Source organism: Rhamphochromis sp. 'chilingali', assembly GCF_963969265.1.
Source record: "Rhamphochromis sp. 'chilingali' genome assembly, chromosome: 12".
NCBI classification, from domain to species: domain Eukaryota; kingdom Metazoa; phylum Chordata; class Actinopteri; order Cichliformes; family Cichlidae; genus Rhamphochromis; species Rhamphochromis sp. 'chilingali'.
The window spans coordinates 20,906,849-20,930,877 of record NC_137939.1 but is presented as its reverse complement, the minus strand read 5'-3'; the positions used below and the strand labels follow the sequence as shown (position 1 = coordinate 20,930,877).

Below are 24,029 nucleotides of genomic sequence, written 5' to 3'. Positions count from 1 at the left end.
GAATTGAGCTCTTCTTTCCTTACAGTATTATTATTATTATTATTTTCTATACCGACCTTTTATCCTGCCTCTGCCTCTGCCACCGAAGAAAACGGGCTTTTCCTGGAATGAAAGAGCTGGTAAAACATTTGGCAATACATTTGAATTTTTATTAAGATACCGTGGCTCGTGATAGACGAGAGCCCGAGTTTCGGTTTGCACGTAAAGGCAGCATCTTTTAACCGCCCACACTGTTGCCGAACAGGAGCTGCGAAGAAGCAGCAGCCGGAGCGACAGACTGTGGGCTAAGTTTGTCCGCCCTGGCTTACCATCACGAGTCTACGGGTCTTTGTTTCTGTGATGAACAAGTACCTCCGCTTTCGCTTAAAATTCACACCCAAAGTAGAGGCGTTAGAAACGGTCAAGTGTGCTCGTGACATTTTGCATAGTTTGTAGGACAGACAGAGAAACAGGAAAGGAGAGAGGGAGGGAGAAGTGCGAGCGACTCCAAAGTTGACACTTCGCTGTCATGTTTGGTACTTGTTGAATAGGCTGTGTACAAACACAACACTGCAGTGTGTGCGTGGGCGGCTGCGTGCTGGGAACAGGTAGGGCTGCTGTTATTTTACTTTGTTCTGCAAGTGGCCTTCAAATTATGTTTACATTACATTCTAACCTTTAGTTAATGGCAACAGTAGCGTTGCTCCTGGTAGCCATTGATCTCAGCTAGTTAGTGAGTAATCAGCTCTGTGGGCGAATATTAGTGGGTTAATATCTGTTCAGTATGTTTATTACCAAATGTTTTATTTGAGGTTCGAGTTCACTATGGTTGTCTGGCGTGGAAACTCATTGCTTCTTAATTTTGCTGTATGTTAATTAAGAACCAATTTCTTTCTGTTGCCAGAGTCTTCTGTATCATCATGAGGCTTTAAGGGCACAGGGAGGACAGTGATGGCAGAGCTGGAGATTGACCAATCCAACCTTCCACGTGTCCAAGAAGGTAGGCTTATACACTCCCACACAGACCCAACTTTAGCAGCTATAGAAAGTTCAAGAGAAAAGTGGTTCTTTGTATGTCTGGAGAAAAGCTTTGTGTGTGTGCGTGTTTAGCCTCTATACATGCAGGTTAGAGATCATGGGCACTTACTGAGCTACAGACATGGAGCCCGTAAGAGTTTTTATTGACACTCTAGCTAAGAGCAGACTTGTCTACCCTTCTGTTTGAGAGAGAATGAGAGCGACCACTTTGTATCCTCTCATTTTTGTGTTATGACTAACTTAAATCAGTGCTCTGTATCTACATCGGATAAGAAGTGTCTTGTTGTGTGTTGTGGCTGATGCAGCAGACAGTGCAGATTTAAGTGCTGTGCTGCATGGTAACAGGAATAAAGCTGGTACCGAATTGTCTGTTAGGAAATCTAAAAAACTCTAGTCTATTTATTGCAGTCAAATTGAATTGCTTTGTATGAAGTCACGAGAAAAAAATAAACACACAGTGATCTGATGATATTTCAATCAAGTTTAATAATTGTTCAAATGTACTAAGCATCTAAAAAGAACTGATCGTCTTTTATGAATCACTATCTAACAAAGGAAACGTGCGCATCATTAACGCTGTTCAAACAACTGAAGTATGAGCAGGGTTTTTCCCTGCAACAGGTTGGTCTGGCCTTTCACCAAAGGAAAATCACCAGGACAAAAATATTTTTAACCAGCATTTTCTAAGTAGGGGTTAGTTTGCCCAATCTTAAAAACAAAACCATTTTTAATTATTGCACGGCCAGAAATAACAAGCAAATGCAAGCATTATAAAAGGTAACAAAACCTCTTTGTCCAAGCTTTATTTGAACCAGTCATTTTTATGTGCGCAGTCAATCCCCCAAAAGGCTGAGCCTGGAAAAAACTTGATGAGGGTCCATGCACATGTTCAGCCAGCTTTAGGTTTATTAAGCTGGTTTCCCGTATAGAGTTTGGGAGAGCAACCACACAGGAAAGACTAAAGCCAGGTAAAATAAGGCTGGAGTACAAAGTTGTTGTGTACAAAGGGCCATGTTGCATTGCTTTACAGAGATTGATCTCATGAGTGACAGAACTGGCATGCTGGATGCAGATAAGAGCAAAGAATGAGATAGCCGGGATATGTGAATCAATGGGAAAGAAATGGGAATTCAGCTCAGATGAAGGTGCTCTGCAAAATACTCACAATTATGTGCTTGTTTTTTTTAGCTTCTCTAACTATACTGAATATGCTAGACAATAAATTCATATTTGTTTAAAACATTTTAAATGTATTGTGCTGAATAATTTTCAATCTATAGCTTAAAATGACTCTGAAGAAAATGACGCTAAATTGATTTTTATCTGCTTGCATGTAAGTGTGGAAACATTCACAGGTTAGGAACTTGTAAGCTGTCGCCTCAGTGAAGACTCATTCTTTGGCATGTCCAAGCTAATGAATGGGATAGAAGTAGGTCTGCGAGTCTTTTTATCAAGGGAGATAATTCAGCACTCCACTCTTGTTTCCACACACAAAGGGCACACTGTGCAGCTTAGCATTTTTATGCTTTATTGAGCAGGGGCCAGTGCACAAACAAAGCCAGTAATAGTATTTAGTATTTAGTATTTATTTATTTATTGTCATTGTCAAGAACAATGCACCTATAAACTTGTCAATGAGGCAATTGCAGTATGTAAATCATCTGTCTGGTCACTGATTTTTTTTTCTTTATCCATTATCTTTTTTACCAGAGAGACATTTTCTCTTTTTAGTTCTGCGATGGTTTACTTTGTGTTCTTTTGTGCATGCATATGCTTCCTTTTTCCTAAGAGCCAAAGTTTCCCTTGTCCCTTTCCACCTTCACTTTCCTCACCATTTAAGAGCCCCGGCAAAGTCAGCTTTCTTTGTTTCCACTGCACCCCTTATCAGTTCCTGTTTTTTCCCTCCTCTCCTGCTCCTGATATAGCCTGATGTGCTGAGGGAATGCAGCTCCCAGAGGAATTCCCCCCCCACCTCCCCCTTATTCCTAATTTCACTCTCACCAACTGACCCAGAGTCCCAATACCCTCACCTCTCTTTGTTCTCCCTGACAAACTGGTCTAGTTCAGGAGTTATTTGGCCCAGTATGCTGCGTTTATAGCACAACACAAAGATCTGTGGGATGGCCAGGCACTTCGTGGTGGAATCTTGTGCAGAAAAAGCAGTGAGGAGGAGAGCAGAACAGTCCAGAGAGGAAGGGAGCGAGAGGAGAGAGCATGTGGGCGGTCAGTGGGGGATTTTGGCTGAAAATAGAACCCTTGTCATTTCTCCTTTAGCCGGTTTCTTTGTTTGGCAGGCATTTGCAACTGCTGCTATCCAAGTAGCTGTGAAGATGAAAGTGAAATATCTCTGTCAGTGTTTGAGCGGCTGTTCCTGCGCGCTGGATCATAGACATGATCTGCATAATTTTGTTTTGGAAGATCGGCTGTTAGTGCGCTAATAAAAATACATTCACCTATGTGTTTCTGTATTATGAGTGAAGGTTGCAGTTGAAAAAAATGCATTTAAATGTATGGAAAACAGACTTTTCCATACGACTGTCTAGGCTTTAAGGTCATAGCCGTGGTAGGTTCTTGCTTAAAAATTGGATATTACAAAAGTCAAACTAGTGGGGAGCTCTGTGCTATACAGTGATGCTGACTCAGGCTTTTTTTTGTTTATTTTTTTGCTTTTTTTACATTATGTTTTTGCTTTGTACTCTTTCTCACTCTCAGTGGATCTTATCCTTGTTTTTTCCAAATGTAGCATTAATTTTTTTTCCCTGCTGGATCTTTGATTCACTATCCTCTTAGAAAACAGACACAACCCTATTAAGGACCTTCATTAAGAAGCTTACAGTTGGATTGCCTGCAGTCACACTGAGCATATGTTTTTTGGGGGGGATTGGTGGCTCTGAGTGTCTCACACCTTGTTTCACAAAACCTGTTTAGAAGTAACAATTGTGAAGTCTCTGTTTCCAACCCCTATAGCAGTGCTGTGGAAAAACAAGTTCGCCCACAATGCAGACACACCCACATGCACATCCATGCTCATGCCAGAGAAGACTGTCATTTCTTTCATTTTCCCCTCATTTTCCGCTTTGCTCTTCTTTCTTCGTTGGATTCGAAGAGTAAATTGTTTGGACTTGTCATTTTGTACCGTCGGATAAAATCAATCCTTCGACTTAAACCCTCCTCACCGGCAGACTGGACCCATAAGGGCAGGTTAGAGATCCATTTAGCGGATAGTCTCTTAAGCTCAGCGACAGGTGTAAGTGGTAATGCATGTCTGTTTTGGTAAAATTCTCAGTGTAGGCTTGTAGGGTCGTTCGTGTTGTAAAGAGGCTTCCTTTGGGGCTTTGTGCTGTCTGGGTGATTTTCATGGCCTGTGACAGTTGAGCCTCTCTAGATTGAAACCTACTCCTCAGAGACTTCTTCTTAGCAGGTTGTTTTTTTTTTTGTTGTTTTTTTTTACTGTCCTATTTTCAAACAAGGAAGAGCCTTTGATTGTCTATAAAACGTTGGATACAATTGTGTTTTGTATAAATGAAGAAAATTGTTATAAGCATTATAGGATTAGGCGTTAGTGGTCAAGATAAAGTTCAACAAAATGCGAGAGGAATGCATATTTAGATAGGTATGAGTTAGATATGAATGAATGTCTTGAAACATTCTTCAAGCTTGGAATGGATCAAACACCTGATGTTATATTTGTATTCACCTGCTGTCCTGTAATCCTAATATATCCCTATTAGAATGAATGTCGACGCCACCAACTTGTTGTCGTCATCAGTATTACCATCTAATACATCTCCAGATAGTAAGTACATTTCAGAGATCTGTCTGCCTTTTATTTAAAACCTTTTTTTTTTTTTTTTTTTTTTTGGGTAAATGTGTACTTCATTTGTCTATACACCTTTAATAATAACACGCTGCTCTCCATTAAGCATCCTCAAGCAAGTGGCAACCTGACCCCTGAACAATCCAGTGCAATTTAACACAACAGCCCTGGCACAAATTCTTTTCTTTTTTTTTTATATCCGCTCATATTAATAATTTTTTGTTGACAGTTATGTGTTTATTTTGAGGCTGTGGTTAAAGGTAACATTTTCCTGGACATCTGTCCATCCACTTATTCAACTTATGGTCACAGCTGCCTGGGTACAGACTTTACCAGGGCTAGAAGGAAGAGCATTAGAAGTGTCTCTCAGTCTAAAAACTTACAAGCATCAGAAATTGAGTAGCTTTGATAGTATGTAAGCTCATGCTGGTGTACCCAATTGTCCAAGCAGTATATATCACTACTAGGTTTTCCTGAAAGTTTAGAAATATTATCTGTCTATATATCCTAAAAAAGGCTAAAAGAATAATAAAAAAAAAAAAACCCAACAATATCAATGTAAAATGTGTTATAGCCTGCATATAAATTTTAAGCTTTCACAAGCTAATCAGGTTATCTTAAACAACTGAAAGCATGTGTGCAACATTTGTGGAGCCATTGTCTCCACAACCGTTACACAGCCCGCTGTGTTGGGCTCAGTGGATGGATTAGCAGAAGGACAGGTGTTTTTAATTGGCCCAGTCTCTGGCTCAGCATGAAAGGTTTTCAGCAGTGAGCTAAATCTCCTCTTAGACACTGTCCTCTGTCGTTCTTTTGCTATTTAGAAGCCTCCATTGTACGAAAAAGCAACTCTCTGGGTTCCCTGATGAAAATCTATTAGGTAGCTACCGGTAAGCGGTTTTGGCGGGGTCACTGTAAGCTGTGTGAGTGGAGAAATGGAAGAGTTGGAGAAACATCTAAGCCACAATGCTGCTGTCTGTGTTCATTTTCTCCTGAGTAACGTTTGAGTTTGTTTGCGAGATCTTTAAACACCGATAAGAAGCTACTGTGCCTCATTAAGGACTACTGTAAGCACTTAATATGTTTATAGTTTAGATTAGAATAACAATTGTATAATTCTTATGTTCTTAAGTCTATGTTAAAGTGCTAGTCTTTGCAGCATTCTCTGGTGAGAGTTCACTAATGACATATCTAGCAGCAGGTGGCCAGACTATTGGATCACAGGATATGAAAGACTTGTGGCTTGATATGGAGTACCAGACAGAGTTGGAATACAGCAAGCTTGTAGTTAAAGCCTTTGGATTTATGTCAGCCTTACAGCTTTCATTCGACACACTGTACATTTGTACCATCTGCAATAACTTAAAGGTTTGCAGTCAGCTGCTCTTAAACTTTGCATATTCATTTGGTAGGCATAGTGAGCACATAAGTGAAAGAAAAGCATGCATCTCGGCATCTCTTAGCATCCTTTTAACAATGAGCGAATGACTTTGTGTGTTGTACTGCTGTTACTGTTAAAAGCTGCTCACACACGTGTAGCACATGAGCATCGCTCAGGACGGTGGAGCTGCTATTTTGCTCTAAAAGTCTGTGACTGCTAATTTTGGGCACTTGAATCTTTCTCTGAAATGCAGCTACCCTGCTATAAACATTTTATAAGATCCTTTCATGTATTTAACAGTGATGCCAGAGTGGTGGACGGTTGCTTTTTCCAGTTTAAAGGGACACTCCTCTGCTTTTGTCTGTGTCGTGTAAACATCCATCATAACACACAGCACTTGTATCCTATTGTTTCCCTTTGGACAGACTGTTGGACCAAAAGCAGCACAGTTCATCCAAAGGCTTAGCTTTTGTTTTTCGATGGAGCCATTGACATCCATTCCTGACTGCTGTCGGTTTTCTGTTGTTTTAGTAATCGTCAGCCTCTGAGAACTCCTCACTTTATTAAACACTTGTATCCCACCCCTTCATTCATTTGTGAGCACTTTGTAACTGTTTGTAAATGTTGCTGTTGTCTATTGTTTCAGTGTGCCAGTGTTTTGCTGTGCTGGAGGATGGAGCGCTGGCACACAACCTGCAAGAGCAGGAGAGTAAGTACAAAGTTAAGCAGCTATTTGACAGCTGCATACTGTGCAAGCGTCTACTAACTTCTATTATGTGAGCTGCACTCCATTCTGTCTCAGTGAACCACCACTGTATGTTGGGTTCATCTTTTCCTGAAGTATTCACAACCGCAGTGTTATGCTGCAGACTTGCCAAGGACTTTAGAATTGCACTGGTGTGCCAAATAATGCAATCCAAAACAACAGCTCCCTCGAGTATTTTAATTACGCAACCACAATTTTATGAACACTTTTCAATAAGTGTCAACTCTCGCACAGATGTATATGTACTACATAACATATACATATGTATTTCCATGAAAGCCTTTTTGGTTGCTGCTGTGGTGTCTCTGTACATCTTTGTAAAAAAAAAAAAAAGCCATACAATTTGGTATGTATTTTTAAGATTCCTCGAAAGTGTCATCACTGAAGAGCTGGCATGCAGCAAACCATGTTTCAGATAATCAAAACATTCATAATGATTTAAAATGAAAACAGATTTAAAGTTCAAATGCAATATAGTAAATATTAATTCATATGTAATAGATCAAATACGGTCCCTTTTGATACTTGCATTGCACGTTGCCTTACTATCTCCCCTTTTCTCTGCCTTGCACTTACAGTCGAGCAATACTATACCACCAACATTCAGAAGAACCAGCTTGTGCAGAATGACATCCGTGTAGCCAAGAAGCTGCAGGATGAAGAGGAGGAGCAGCAGGCCCAGCAGAGTGCCCTTCAGAGACAGGCCTCCAGACAACTGTAGGTGACTCCTCAAAGCACACTCCTGCAATAACCACACTGTGCTACATGCAACCCTTACGCGACTGCATGGAAATTTATTGCACAAATTTATGTCTTCTTTTACTTTGCTGCATGTTATGTTGATTATTGTATCCATAAATCACAAATATGAGAAGTAATTTTCTTCTGCGACTGCTTTGTAGAGAGGAGCAGGACTTTGAGTACGCCCGTGTGATTCAGGAAGAACTCCAGAGATGTGCTGAGGAGGCTCAGAGGAGGGAGCTGGATGATGAGGTGAGCTTTTACTCACATCTCTTTGCTTACATAGCATATTTTATTACCAACCTGTGCATAAATATTTTTTTTTAAAAAGCAATGTGTATTTAATCTTCTTTTACAGTACCCAACATTCAAAAAAATAAATCTACCTTTATGGAGATAAGAAGAGTCTGGTTGGACCCCTTTGAAATGAGATGATGCATACATCTCAAAGGGTTTACCCAAATATTGGAACTTTATCATAACCTTAAATGGGTTATTTACCTTAGCACCCATGCTCGCTATAGCCTAGGTTAACTGGGGAGCTTAACCATGAGCTGTCATGCATGTAACCAAATAGGGAGAAACTTGTTAGGTTTGGTAACTTTGAACATATTTGATTTTTAAAAAATCTTATCTTTAGCTCAGTTGACTTTGATGGAAAGTGTACTAGTGTTATAATACTACATGGCTGGTAAGCTCATCTTACTATAATATACAAAATCTCTCTCTGTCTTTCTGCATGTTCATTTTTTATGTGTGTGTGACCGCCAACACCTCCCTAGATGATCAGGAGAGCATCCAAACTTGGCACACAGGTACATCTTAGGCCCATGAAGGTTCTTATCTATATCAGATATTGTGATGTTGTAACTAGCAACGGGATAAAATAATCTGTTTTCAGCATTACTGTCCCTATAACACTTTATGAAAGTATTTTATCATTTTTATGATAGTGTTCATGACAGTAGTATCTGATTTATATCCACAAATTTTCAGTTATATTTATCCTGATGTCATCATAATATATTACCTGGCAGCGACCTGCTAATGTTCTAAAAGAACCTGTTTTTTTACCTGTTTTCTGTTATTTCAGTTTCAAAATAATTATATCTCATTCATATACATAAAAGCTGAATTATACATGATCTCTCGTGTCTCCATGTTGCCTAGTAATCAATCAGCAGTAGGCTAAAATTACCCTTTTTTGCATTTATTCACCTTAAACGCCTTATAATATCATCATTTTAATGTCACAGCGCACACAGGTCAAACAATACAGTAGCATGAGCATGCATTTGTATTTTAAATGTATTTCTTAATGTGTATCTCTTTCTTGTGCAAATCTATAGTTTTAAAGTCAAGTCAAGTTCAAACCACTATAGACTATTCTAGAAGATATAGACGTGATCCTTGAATGAAAGATGTGCAAAGTAGAAAATTAGTTTTCCTCTACCAGCCACTCATTTTTGTCATTTTTAATTTAAAAGCTCCATGGTATTAACTCCGAACTGAACGGTTCCCCTGATAATAAGATAAAAAACCTTGACAGCAAACTTTGCAAAGTAAAATATTGTGAGGGATTTGTTCCTGAAAGAGGAACAAATCCTTTTCCATGGGCATCAAGTTGCTGGCAGTAACCAGAGCAGAACAGGATACTGTATGAACAAGTTTACCTTCAGCACAAACTAATACTTGGAGAGATACTCGTTTCCCGTCTGTCCTTGGAAGTATGAGCATTTCTTTCTTTTGTTAAAAGGGATAGCACAAATATATTTTTTTTTAACTTTTTTTGTATGATATGCATACAAACTTACAAAACAATGTGAAAAAAATCAGGTGAAAAGTAAGGAAAAATCATTTTTTTTATAGGATTTAGTGATGGTAAAAGGTAAATTAATACCACTGGCATTCCCCTTTTAAAGTCAGTGAATTCACACACAGCACAGGGACTCATAGGCATTTATGGCACTTAGGATGTATTTATATATCATTTAATTATGCGCCTGTTACAGGGAGTATCATATGGCTCATTCTGCTCACACTTAGGACTAACTGAGTAAATAATGAATCCCACTGGCAGCAAAGTGCTGCTCTGGGCCTCGGGTGCATCCATCGCTCCAAAAGAGGGCTTTAAAAGCACGGTCAGCTGTTTAGCACAGTCGTTCAAGCGATGATGGCTCAAGCAGTTTCACCGGTGCTTAGCTCCAGACATGGACCAGCAAGCGCTTTATCCAGAATGCATTCATATGTGCGCATTTAGTCATGCAAAACTTGCACACTGTCGTATTCTCAATTTTGTTGTTTAATATTTTAATCTCTAAATAAATCATTTAGATTCTAATAAACTCTATTACAGAATGATGGCTTGAATGTTTTAGCCCCATTAGCTCTATGTATAGGAATATTACTTCTGACTGAAAATATTTCAACAGAAATGTATTGCTATGAAACTTTGTACTTACATTTATGATCTTGGGAAAAAGAAACCTATGACATCAGCGATCTCCTGATCATTTCGTTAGCGTTGCCATGAAATTAACAACTAACTAATACTATGATCAAGTTCAGTTCCTTAGTTTATCAACTGATATTTGCAAAATTAGTGCCATGTCTATTATCCATAGCTGCACTTTGCTTTTAGTGCTTATTGGTTTAACAAATTATGCATTTTATGACGTGTCGATGTGAACTCGATAGCATGATGACATTATCATTTAGATGAATCACTATTTGACCTGAGTATAGCCTCAAAGATGTACAAGGTGTATCTGTTCATAAAATACGGTATTATGCAAAAGGCTCGACCCTCATTTCTTTACATTTTCCTGGGAAATAGATGCTGCAATTTAAGCATATTTTTGAAATGCAGTGTATAAGGCAAAAACAGATTTTGTGCAGTTTTAAGAAGCTTAAAAGTCAGTTTTTGGTATGACCACCTTTTCTTCAACACATCCTTAACTCTCTTAGGCGAGCTTTCTTGTAATTTCTGTAAGTAGTCTTCAGGAATAGTTCTCCATTGAAGGACATTTAAAGCCCTTCTTTGGATGTTGGCTTCCTCTTGTTCCGTTTTCTGCCACAATGTTTTAATAATGTTGAGATCTGGGTTCTGAGACGCTATTGTCTGTTTTTCAATCTAGCTATGCTTTTATGCACTGTGATTGGCATCAGTGTCATGATTTTAAAAAATAAATAAAGCTATTCCCATTCAGATGCTTTCCAGATGGTGTTGCATGCTGGATCAAAAACGAACAGTAATTTTCTGCATTCATAATTACATCAAAACTCTAACCATGACAGCGCATCCACTGTGTTTTAGACACTGTAGACACTCACTGTTATCCTTCTGTCCTGATCTCCTGTAGAACCAAAATATTAAGATTTGGTTTATCTCTCCATAGGACTTCCTGCCACTCATTTTATTTTAGTCTAGTTCTTGTGTAATTTGGCATTCTTAAGCCTTTTCCCTTTCTTTATGAATGGCTTTTTGACAGCCACGCTTCCACTGAGACCATTTCTAGGTGGCCTCAGTGAACACTACACGGATCAACTGAAGGGCCATGCATCAAAGTCATGTGTCAGGTTTTTGCTGGATTTTTTTTCCCCTATTTCTTGAAGACATGTCTTTCAGCTTTTCAGATCAAAGTAGCAGATGTGTAACTTCTCTTGTCTCCACTTTCGTTTTCTCAGTGTGTTTTTTTTAAGGACACTTTGCACACCATCCCAAGATACTCCGTGCCCTTGGTAATCAGTACAAAAATATTATTTTATGCTATCAAACTTTGTTATCTTTGACATTTTTTTATCATGCTAACAAAATGGCAACAGTTGATGTGCTTTTGTGACAGGCTGCTAGTAACAAAGTGCCTAAAGATTCAAATTAAAATAAGCTCTTTATTCCTCCCTTCACTTTGGTCTCTTTTTTATGCTTCAGTGATTTACAAGTAAATGTTAAATGGCTTAACAAACAAAAAACATTCCTCTGAAATTGCTCGTGTGAAGTTTGTCTCCTTAGACACAAGCTATAAAAGAAATCAGCCGTGGCTCAAGATGCTTACACAGTGCTGTACATCTAGTTTTAATATAAACAAACATGAGCATGACCATCTGGTTACAAATCCAAGTTTGCAATATAAATATAATGCTTGGATAGCTGTTTTTACATGTATCTATCTCCTGTTTATGGTATGGAAGTGAACCTCTACAGAGCTGTAAATACAAAAACAATTCATCTTGCAGCCAAAACATGGTTGTCCAACCAGATGGTTCTCATCAATCACCACTCCCACGGTGTTTGAATGTTCACACACAAGGCAAATCCTGCCCTCCTCAATGATGCTGTCTTGATGCATTTTGTATAACTTGCTTTACCAAAAAGAAATTCATCTGATTCTTTGAATAACATGAATGGTGTCACTGAGAAACGAGAAGTCTATTGTGCTGGAAAAAGTCATCGACTCAGCCATGAAAACTCTCCAGCTGGCCTGGTTGTCTGTTTCACATGGCTACTACAGCAAAATATTTTCTCTACATGGCAGTTTCCTTTTTGGAGAAGGCTGTGTACAAAAGCTCCTTGTTTGGAGGGTGTGAGGTCATAGAGGGCTATAAAATTCCTTGATCATTAGTAAAGGGGTTGGGTTTGAACTCTGTGGTTTACACTTTACATTAAATGTAAACCCTAGTTTACTTTTTTGGCTCTGCAGTATTTTCTTTTTATGAGTGTTGACGTGGGGATCAAATGATGGACTATTAGCGCACACGTTAGCTTGCTTTCCATAATGACAGGGAGATCAGAGGTGTTGATTAAATATTTGCCTCCCTGTAGATCGTGTCTTTAATTAAGGAACAGAAGGCATCAGGCTGTGCACTTTTAAATGCCAGATCCCTGTGGCACTGCACGCCTAACCTGCCATGGCAAGCTGCTGATTGTCTGCTGATGCTGGCAAAGTGGCTCACACAAATGTCCTGATTGCAAGGCAAAAGCAGCTGTGCTTGCTTTTGCTTATGATTTATGTTGTAAATGCTGCCCACAGAGGGAAATCTCATAGAATTCACTGGTTGAATTTTGATGATTTATTGGTAGCACAAAAAAGTAGCACTCAGATACATTGAAGCTGGACCGTAGAGACACACAGCTGCTCTGGTAAGACCAGACAATCCCCTGTGTTACTTCAAGTGGAGCAGTGGCATTGATCTGCTTCTGCTGTAAAAGTTTACTTTTTCTTAATTTTTTCTTACAGGTTCTATTCAGTCAGAGTTCTAAATCCTGTGGTGTCTCTGGCCACCCAGAACAGAATTAGTTAAATGACCGCTATTAAGATGTCACATCACCTCACAGCAGTATCAGATCCCCCAACATAACTCTGCATGTCCAATCTAGTAAGATTCCTGTCTTCATGTAAAAATGTGGTCTAAGGTTTTGGTCCATTTTGGTTGTTACCTCACCAATGAGAGCAAATCTAAAGGAGCTACGCGAGTTTAAAGAGTGGTGTGAGGTTTAAACCGACGAAGGAATATCTGGAGCCCAAGACAGCTCTCTGCTACATTATGAACAAAAGCAAAATCATCCATATGGGATATATTAATTCATGGATAAGATTTTCCTTCATTGTCAAATTGCAGCTGTTGATTTTATCTATGTTATATTGCCCTCTGTTGGTGGAAAAGGGTACAATGTATGTGGAGCCTCATTCTTGCAGTTATGTCGACTCATAGTTCCACATCAGTGTAACCCGACCATTTATTGTGTCATTCTTTTAATCGGGGAAGCTCAGTTTTTTGTTTTATAATTTAGTCTTTTATTTGCTCTTGGTTTTTTTTTTTTTGTTTTTTTTTACTATGTCATACACTAAAAGATTCTGTCATTCTTCACATTATTTTTATAGAAATGCCTTACATGTTGTTGGTGAATCTTGTTGAAAACTAAACTGGAAAATAGAAAAATATATTTGATTAAGTGCTTATTTGATGGAAGAGATCATTTTATCTGCTGAAAGTCATATTTGTGTACACACTGGCCTTGTTTCCACAGGAAATTGCCAAACGGTTGCAAGAAGAGGAAGAGGAGAGTATCAGGAGACGAAGTAGAGGGTCAGGGAGCCATAGTGAAGGTAAAGCTTTATTGTATATAGTTATGAAGGTTGTTTAGAAATTTTCACATTGTTTAAATAAAATGTTTTGGGGTTTTTGGATATTTTTAGTGGTTTGCAGAAGGCTTTGTTATACTATAGGACACAACCTGGCATTATTTAGCTTCTTACTAAACATTCTTGGCTCTGCTTGTGATCATTACTGCAGCTGTAGTAATGATCACAGATACTACAAGGCCATGAACAAAAAAGTTGCTCATTTGTTCATGAATATCTTCATGGTTTTTTTTTTCTTACTTGCTCTCATGTTTGTTTTGATATTGTCTTTAACGCATGGAATTACATTTACAGCATTTGCAGGGCTCATTCTTGTATGTAAATGCATGGAAATATGTCAGTTATATTTCATCCATTTATACTAATTGTAGATTGTATTGCTGTGTTACCTCATCATTAATAATAATCACTAACAGACTCACCCACCCACCCTTTTTTGTTTGCATGTTTGGCATTGCCAAAGGCAGCACGAGTGACCCTGCACTGCTATCCCTACAACAGCACACACACAACAGCGTTTGCCAGGGGGAAGAGCAGTACCCTAGCACCACCACCAGGTGGCGATCATCTACTTCTCACTCAGACATAACTGGGCCTCAGACTAACTCCCCAAGGGGGTTAGCAGCTCAGAAAAATACAACTTCATGGTCAAATCAAGGACACCCCAATTCCATTAGGCAAATTAGGAGTGAATTGAGAGAGCCTTTGTGTGAAAATTCAGATGACTCGGACACAGTTTTCTCTGAACAGCTCTCTGTTTGGTCCCAGAGGCTGAATGAAAGATTCAACACTGCACCTGCTCGACAGCGGGCATCTTTACATCAGCCACAAGAGAGAAATTGCAGAAGAGTTTACTCTCGTAGAACATTCTCAGACGAGTTCAGGGAGGAGAGAGAAGAGTGGGACGAGGACTTTTATGAAAATGGTGATCTGAATGAAGGGAGGCCTAGGAATCAGGATAAAGAGAGGAAGTACAGAGATGAGTATGATATCAGAGGTCAGGATCCAGGCTCTCAGTTAGTCGAGTTTAGAGAAAAGCGACGCAGTCAGAGTGAATCTGTTCGGCTGCATGACAGGGATACACACAGCAACAGAGACTTTGCAAAGACCTGGAGCTACAAGGACAGCCCTGACAAACACGTCCGTTTTCGAGATGATAAGAGGAGCTCTCGCAGGGAGCAGAGTGAAAGCAGCCAAGTGTGGAAGATGCTGGCCCGTGTCCTCAAAGAGAGGGGTGTGCCTGTGAAGCTTGGTGGCAATGGGGCGCCACTGCAAATAAGGCCTCAAAGCAGAGACAGCCAGGTGTTTCATGGGAGTGAGGTCTCCTGCGGCGACTCCCAACCACATCAGAGAGCCTTCCACAGAGCTGCTTCCACGAGGCACAGTTTCCATGGAGATATTAGGGAGAGGAAGAGATTGTCATACCGAGAGAACAGTGGGAGAGATCACAGAGAAGACCGAGACAGGCATCATGATAATGGAGAGATTTATGAGATTAGGAGAAGGGACTCAGACCTTTCTAAAAGAGAAAGACAAGGCAGTAGAAGGTGGAGTAACAATGATGAGAGGGGAGAGAGGAATGTAAATAATTATAGAGTCAGGAGGGCAGCAAGCGAGCGGAGGCATTTACACAGGACCGCAGAAGAAAGCTTAAGCTCAGAGGAGGAGCAAGACGTGGAGAGGAGAATAAATGTACCCCGCCGAAGAGCCCCAGGACGTAGCCAAAGTCTCAGCACCAGCAGCAGGGCTTCAACCAGGGATAGGTCAAGGCGCACAGCAGCAGGTAACACTTAGACCTGCAGCCAACTCTAATCTGCAGAGGGAAAGCTTCCAGCATGGTGCTGTCCCTCTCTGTGTACATCTGCTCCTCTCATCTTCCCTTAATCATCCCCTTATCTGGACTTGGGCTTTAGTGGTGTCTTGATTCCTTACTGAAGTGGGACGTTTCCCTGTTTCATATCTACAAAATCAGTGGTCTAAAATAGTCTTTGCTTTGTACTTTAATTCTCTACTTTTCCTTCTTCTAATTCTTTTTTTTTTTCTTTTCATCTTGAGGGTTGTAAGATAATTAATTCCAGGGAGTTGCTTTCATTTTGCATCTTTTCACCTTGTGCTGTCATTTCAAATGTCATTGTAAATAACCTTTCCCCGACTCTTTCGGTAAACTTGAATGATTAATGGGTGATGGGTTTTTTTTGGTTTTTTTTAACAAATCATGTGCTCATCATCATCACAGTTGCTCAATTTTCTGTGAATTTGACACTGTCAAACTTCATCTTTAGGAGCACCACTTCAACCAGAGCTGAGTGAAACTAATCTGAGCCTGGGGGAGCTGCAGCAGGTTTTAGAAGATGAAGAACTGGCCCTCAAGCTACAGGAGGAAGAGGAAAAGCTGTTTGGGAGGGTAACTGATCCAAGAATTTAACATGAAACACTGTAGTTTAGAAGGTTAGCAGAAAAACAGAAGTTTGGTTTGTTGATCTGAACATTTACTTTCTGTTTCCTCACAGAACTCTCAGCCATCTCAACGTTGTCCTTATCCAGACGGGGACTTCAGAGTAGCACAAGTGGCACAGGATGAGGTGGAATGATAAACTGACATGTCATCAGTATCCGTTTATTTAACATCCAACTGATTAGTAAGATCATGCCTTTTTTTGTGTAGGAAATTGCACGATTCATGCAGAAACAAGAAATTAAATCAAAGCGTAGATCTCGTGAGCTGGAAGGACCTGAGTCTTGGCGTGAGCATAGGGCGATGATAAATCATCATGACAGACGAGCTGCAAGAGAGAGACAGGTTTGTTTGAACATGTGGTTAGGAATTCAAGACAAAGACAAACATATACACAGACCTGTTATGCATATGTGTGAAAGGTCTTTATTGGGTGTTTCTGCCAGCAGAGGTTTTAAACAAGCTGAGAAACCTCTTTGTTCATTTCAGGTCCAACGAGAGAGACTTGACTCAGAGGGCTTTCCTTCCCCGACTGAGGACTGCTCTCCAGAGAACCTTCCGCCAAGTCCCACCACCACTACACCGTAATTAACAAGTTAAATCTCTTAATTAATGCTGTATGTCTGATATTTCAAAAATATGGTGATTTATAGCTGCTACATTTATAGATCAGCCCAGCAGATTAGAAACATTGCAGAGGAATTGGATCCAACCTTCCAGGCGAGGAGGCAAGGCACAATGAGCCTCCAAATGGGACAAATGGGTATTTGAACTGAACTGAAATAAAACCACTGTTGAAACTGTTGAAACAATAACTTGACAGTTCCTTTTCCTCCATTGTAGGTCCAGCTACTCAGCCCCTTCCTGTGCCACAGTCAGGTCTAAATGAAATGCTTGAGGAGCCTACATTTATTCCGCCAACAAAGCGTCAAACAGACAAATCAGGACGAAGTAAATCCAAAGAGAAGAAGGAGAACTGCAAGCAACAGTGATCTCCAACACTGTGTTCTGCTGTAGGCCATACACCGTTTCTTTTAAAACACTTAATCAGTTCAGCTAGAGTTCTCATTGCTTATTATTTTAGGGTTAAAACCGACACGAATAGCATTCACTCAGCTGCCCCTACTAGCACTTTTTTTAGAGCAGTGGAATAAGGAGACTTTTTAGATTCTCGATTAAGTAAGTAAAGACAACATTTTAAAATCAAGGCTTTTATAAATGCTAAAGGGAAATGTTGGGTTTGTTATTGTATTGTATTTTATATGTAGTTAACCAGTATACTGTCAGCTGGATCTCTCAGTCCTCCCCAAGTTGTGCCTACACTTTATTTACATTACAAATACACTAAACCATCCAAGTAGACTTCTATGTTCTGCCACCTAGTATATAACTTCATCCCATTGTCTAAATCAGAATACTTTAATAATCCCTAAAGAAATTATGTCTAAACTAGGTATAATGTGGGAAAAATAATTATTTGAACCCATGGTGAATTTGTAAGTTTGCTCACTTATGAAGATATGAACAGTTTTTATTTTATGGTAATTTTATTTTAATGGAGTGAAACAAAACATTAACAAAAATCCAGAAAAAACACATTATATAAAAGTTATAAAATGCTTTGCAACTTGAAGCTTCAGTTCCCTCCACAGATTGGATTGAGGTCTGGAGACTTGTTAGGCCACTCCATGACCTTAATATGCTTCTTCTTTAACCACCCCTTTGTTGCCTTGGCGATATGTTTTGAGTGCTTGTCAAATTGGTAGATCCATTCACAATCCCTCTTCAGTGTTCTAGCTGAGGGAAAGAGGTTCTCATCCAAAACCTTCACAGTACTTGGCCCTGTCCATTTCCCTGTTATTGCAGTCAAGTTGTCTGTACTTTTAGCAGGAAAACAGCCCCAAAGCATAATATTTACACCTCCATACTTGTTGTAAGTATGGTGTTCTTTGGATCACACTCAGTTTCTTTACCTCCAAACACAGTTGGTCAAGTTGATGCCAAAGAATTTGATTTTGGCTTCATCTGACCGTAGCGCTTTCTCCCATGTCATTTTATTCCACTTCTGAATAGTCGCACAACTGTTTTTACCTTCTCACTAAGCTTCTTGCTGATAGTCTTGTTGTCCATTCCAGCCTTGTGTTAGGTCTACAGTCTGGTCAGTAACTTCCTCTGACAGCTCTTTGGTCTTGTCCATGGTGGTGAAAACTTTGAAATTGATTCTGTGGACAGGTTCGTTTTATACACATCAGATTGCCAGTGTCTGTAATTGATTGACGGATTGTAATTGCCTGTATGTGCAGGGATATAGGCAATCTGTGGGAGCCAGAATTCTGGATTGGTTGTAGAGGATCAACCGATCCTCTGTATTTTTGGTTGAGATTCTGTCGCTCTCCATTAAAATGAAGCTACCATAAAAATTAGAGACTGGTAATTTCCTCTTAAGTGAGTAAATGTACAAATTCAGCAGGGCATCAAATAATTATTTCCTCCACTCTATTTCTTGGGGGAATCTCCAGAAGCATGTGAACGTTAATCTTTACAAAGAAATAGTGACAAAGTAATCTTGTTTCAAAGCAGTTCTTGTCATGTTTGCTGTTATCCAACGACAATCAAACTAACGTTGTTTACTTTTTATAGATGGAAATCCCAGAAGTTGTAAAACTGGATCACATTAACATAGTGGTAGTGAAAGAAGTCAAAATTAAATGTAATTATTTCCCACTCGAACGAGGAAGTTCTCTTGCTGACAGCTCATGGAATAAATAAAACTATAGCTCTATGCTATAGCTACATGAAGCTTAGCTGCTACTATTACCTTTTGGAGCTTACAACTACATTTCGCAATCTCTGAAATCCAACACCAAAGACAGACTTTGAACTAAAACACTTGCATGTTTTACCAGGTCACTTTAACACTATTCCTAATGCCAAACAGGAATCTAACAGAAGTGACTGGAAATAATTTTGATGCATGTATTACTATTTATTGGTCTCTCTTTTTGTTTTGTGTATGTTGTTCTTGCTGCCACATTTAAACTCTTTTCTTTACACAACTGAAATACGACACCATGACTGCAACTATTCTGTACATAATAAATACAATCTTTATTGCTTGTTCAAAAATGAGATGTAAGTACAGTGTAAAAATACATATAATCAGTTTTATACAGTACTTTAGACAGCTGAAGACATTTTATAGGAAACCACCGTGAGACAAAATTATACATTCAAACCAAAAGTACATGACATTCATCAGGTAATATTCAGCAGGTATAATAAAGTGCTGCAGTCGTATTAAAATGTCACTGTATGACTGTACTGTAATGTTAACACTTTTTCACTGCGCCACCTGTGAACTTTGAAGTCTTTAACTGATTTTGCTTTGCTGGAGAGGTGACTCATACGCTGCTCTATTACTATAGGCGTGGGTAAACGTTTTCAGGCAAAGCCCACACAGTATATTTCTCAAATGTTCCATGAAGAAACACTTGCCTTTTACAGACCAGGGGAGCAATAGAATTAAAAAACAAAACAAAAAAACGTTTGGTCTAATCTTGCTGCCCACTCTGCTGTTCTAGAAGAAACTAAAAGTAACGCACTCTACTCTCTCTGGGGGTTTCCGCTTGGCCCCTGGGTTTAGCTTGCATGTCATTTACATTAGTCAAGCATATTTGTTCACAGGATTTCCCAAGACATTCAAGAGTTACAGCGATAATTGGTGGATTTCCCATGTGGCACTCGTGAGGAATACTGAAAGATTTTCGCAATTGTGTTACTAAGCTTTAGAGCATTTCATTTTTGTTTTTATTCTGACCTGTTGAACGCATACTTGATCTGATAAACACTTAGTCATACAGCGTGCCTTAACATGCTCAGTGATTGTCACAGCTGAACGATTTTTACCTTTCATTTGTGAACCATTCTGTACACTCAGTATTTTACTAATAGGTCTCCCTAGTGCTTCATCTTGAATCGTAGCTTTATCTACTTAAAATAGGGAAGTCCCTTCACTGGGCTTTTTTTGACCAGTTAAGCAACAGTTGGAAAGTCCATATAGTTCCTGGTAAAGTTCAGTGGAGTGGAAGAGGCTATATGCAATAATGAGTCTAGCTACCTATTTTCACAATTTAACAAATAATAATTATAAATAAAAAAAAAGACAAACTGTAAATGACCAACAGATAAAACAATTAAAACAACAAAACTGCCATAAACAGCAGGTAGGTTGCTATGTTATGTTGAGGCTTTGAGCATATGTAAAACCATACTACTGGGAGGTAATATAAAGGCTCAGAAAGTAATATGACTAAAATCAGTCTGTTACACCCACTTGCACACTCACCCACGTCGTATTTTCAAACTGAGAAATACTTGGCAGTTTTACCACTCAGGCGCGCAAATAACAGATTAATGACTGTCTATCATACTCTTACTGACTACAGCTGTTTTACAGTGTACTGGGGCAAGTAGACTGAACTTTGAATGCAGTTTAAAAACGTAATGGCAAAAAGGCTAGCTTTTGTTGATTGTTATTTCATGACTGTGTTCACATTTCAAGATGGCAAAAAACCAGCCTGCTGTTAGAATTTACATGGTGAATAACCTATTGTTAAGTCCACTTTCTTCTTTCCCCTCTCAGAATTCCCCTTCCTCTTGTTTCAACAGACTGTGTTATTGAAGGATCACTGAAACTGTATCCAGTTGTTAAAACTGAGCATGATGTTACAGTTTGTTTTGTCCTCTTAGGCCTTTTTACACAGTAGCTTATGCTGTTCTAAAATAAAGACAGCTGGCCTAAGCAACTTGGTATAACAAAGACATTTAAAAAAACAAAAAGTGGCTCAGTATGAAGAACGAAGAATCCCATTTTAGCTGTAAAATCCTGTTTCCTTAAAGGAAAAAGCTACTTCCATGCGGCTTTCTAGCCCAGGGCATTCCATTCATGCAATCAGCTGCTCTGAAGAGTCCTTAGAGTCCAGTGACTCTGAGCTGCAAGTGCTGCCCTGTTCCTGCTGAGCCTCATGGAAACTGCACTCTATTGCAATTAATGTCCTGGGATCATCTGAAGGAGAAAAAGAGGGAAAAAGTAAGCAATTAAAATAGTTAATCACTATGATTCAGGTGATATATTACCTAATCATGAAATGCAAGAGAAATTACCTGTAGGATTTACAATGATTTTTTCATGAATTCTCTTTTTTGTCTTCTTTCTTTTCTGGAGGTTTTTCACAGCTACGATCATGATAATGATGATGGTGACGGGGAACAAGACAAGTATGCCAATGATAACAAACAGTGGCCATATCGGGTCTTGAGCATCTGTTTCAAAACAGCACTGTTATAGTCAACTTTAGATCAGAACTGAAGCAGTATGATAAGAGGAAAAAAAATCATGACTTACCAGAGTCAGGTTTAACTTCTTGGCCACGTGTTGCCTTAGGTATAACTGGAACACACTTAATGTCATTTAATGCATCTCCTTTGACCACAATCTGCTCATTTGGATTGGAGCACCTGGGAGAAACAAGCGTGACAAAAGATTCCCTGTGACTTTTCTGGGATTTATCAAGTGTTTTATTACTGTAAAACATGGTGGTGTTTAGTAAAGGGTATTATCTTACTTGGTACTCCAGGGTTTGCACTTCTGGTGAACTTTGTCGTTATATGTTCCATTTGGACATTTTCTGCAGTCACCTGTGGAGACAGTCAGTGTGTTGATTTGCCATTTAAGCCAACATGTGTAGTGTCTGGGCTAAAGTTAAAAGCTTATTATTTGTACTTTTACTTACGATTAACTGTAGGTTCGAAGCCTTTTTCACACGTCTTCACACAGAAGGAACAACGTTCATCACCACAAGTAAGTCCTTCTCTACAGCCACACTTGGTATCAGTTGTGGCAGTGCAGGCTTGTAGAAGGACCTGAGCACCTAAACATACAAAAAGATTAAAAGCTCTTGTAGTACTACAGAAATCTATATTAGCCCAGAATTTAATACACTGCTGATGAAATGCTCTTATATGGTTGTGACTTAATTAATGCACCAACATACCTACACACTGTGTACAAGGGTTACAGCTGTATTCTTTAAGGTGCACTGTATAGGTCCCGGGCTCACAGGGTTTACAAAGTTCTTTTGGGGTTTGACCACACTCCTCGACTAGGTGATTTCCTGCAAAAATAAGCAAGGGAGTAAAATACACATAAATTTCAGTGACACTGGCTCCATCAAAGCTATAATGCATCTTAATAAATGACAAAAGATTTCCTTTTTAAGGTTCATAAGTTATAAGATTGGGGTTTCTAGAAAACTTTGAACTCTAATAACTATATTTACTGCTCTTACACTGGATGTACAGGAATGAAACTGACAAATTCTGTCAGTGACATTTCCCAATGATTGGATATATCAGCTGCATCATCCTTGCCTTTGTTGTGGATTAGGTGAAAAACCACTGAAACTATCTTTGGTTGCATGTGGCCACCGCAGAGGAACTCCTCAAAGGTTGGAAAACAATCTCAACTTTTTTTTTCAACATCCAAAGATAATAGCTGGGTTTAATAATGTGGAAGAAAAGACTTCTTTTATCTCACTCGTGAATATACAGTAGGCTAAACTGTAAATGTAGTTTAATTCAAAAGAGCGCCGTTAAAAACAAACAAAAAAGCTGCACATCTGTAAAAAAAACTAATAAATGTAGAGTCTATCTGCAAACTTTTATGAGATTCTGGATCTTTTTTTTTCTTTATTACCTGGGTGACAGCTGTTACAGCAAACATCGTTCCCCTCTAGCGCCCATTCCTTGCAGCCCATCTCCACAACACTGCACTGGATGCGGATTCCCAAAAAGAGAACGATCAGCCAGGCGATTGCAGCCATACTTCAGCTTCCCAGCCTTGAAGATGATACAGCCACTCCAGGAGAGAGTTGATTTAATCCAATCGAAGAATTATTCCAGGTATCTCTTCCACGCGGCACTAATTCGGCTTTTCTCTTTACCTAAATCTGTGTGAGCATCGTTCTGCGCTCTGCACTCATATTAAGCAGACTGTATAGTTGCGACTTCAGCAGTCAGAAAGGTTTTTAACCCTCTTGCCAGCTGAGCGCTTATAAAAAGTGTTGTCGCGGGGGACGGGGGGGCGTGTCACAACGGTGTGACTCAGCATGGTACAATTCATCTACATGCATAGACAGTTTTTTGTCTTAGTCATTTTTATACAACTACAATGTATTATGTATTTATTAAAAATAAATGAATTCATTCAAAATACACAAAGAGATACCAAGATATAAAGTTGTCGCTGGCTGTAGGAAAAAGAAAAGCGAAACTTTGCTCAGTCAGATTACAATATTCGTTTCTTTTCCTCTACCAGTAACCAAATAAAGCCGTGATAATGTCGTGTTATGCATGCCTTCAAACTTGAACGACCGTTCAAATCTGTTCTGTTCTTCATAGAACTGTCTGAACTAGGGCTAAACTAGATTTCCTGTTTACAACAGCACAGTCAAGTTCTCCACCTGCAAATGTGAAGTTAATTCAAATAGCAGCTTTACTTTCTAGAAGCTTTTGCTTCTATTTGAGTGCATTTACGCAGTATATTGTCTCCCAATAAAGCATTAGACTTAACTACCTGTCGTGGAAAGGCTTTGTTATCACGCTACAATAGAAATAAAAGGGATTTTATCTTCATCGTAACTTTTCTGTTT

The 24,029-nt window shown here is 39.2% G+C and overlaps 2 protein-coding genes across 7 annotated transcripts; one reads left to right on the top strand and one right to left on the bottom strand.

Annotated features, from left to right (window-relative positions):
• Window positions 1-273: 273 nt before the first annotated feature.
• ccdc187 (coiled-coil domain containing 187) lies at window positions 274-19,446 on the top strand. 6 transcript variants are annotated; one of them, XM_080899276.1, is made up of 14 exons: window positions 274-587; window positions 884-979; window positions 4,749-4,813; window positions 6,862-6,924; window positions 7,560-7,698; window positions 7,884-7,974; window positions 8,505-8,537; window positions 13,751-13,829; window positions 16,148-16,269; window positions 16,376-16,447; window positions 16,531-16,665; window positions 16,810-16,904; window positions 16,989-17,083; window positions 17,164-19,446. In XM_080899276.1, the coding sequence occupies exons 3-14, from the start codon at window positions 4,750-4,752 to the stop codon at window positions 17,310-17,312; spliced, it is 1,137 nt and encodes a 378-aa protein (XP_080755402.1). In that variant the 5' UTR covers window positions 274-587; window positions 884-979; window position 4,749; the 3' UTR covers window positions 17,313-19,446. The 6 variants fall into 6 exon arrangements, with proteins under 6 accessions (XP_080755402.1, XP_080755403.1, XP_080755404.1 ...); XM_080899277.1 differs by lacking the exon at window positions 4,749-4,813 and having other exon boundaries at window positions 277-587; XM_080899278.1 differs by lacking the exons at window positions 274-587; window positions 884-979 and adding an exon at window positions 3,085-3,240.
• On the bottom strand, window positions 17,407-23,432 carry tnfrsf9a (tumor necrosis factor receptor superfamily, member 9a). The gene is made up of 7 exons (XM_080899279.1): window positions 23,075-23,432; window positions 22,374-22,493; window positions 22,113-22,250; window positions 21,945-22,017; window positions 21,725-21,837; window positions 21,484-21,642; window positions 17,407-21,385 (listed from the first exon to the last, which is right to left on the bottom strand). Exons 1-7 carry the CDS (start codon window positions 23,199-23,201, stop codon window positions 21,264-21,266), a joined length of 852 nt encoding a protein of 283 aa, XP_080755405.1. The 5' UTR covers window positions 23,202-23,432; the 3' UTR covers window positions 17,407-21,263.
• Window positions 23,433-24,029: the final 597 nt, after the last annotated feature.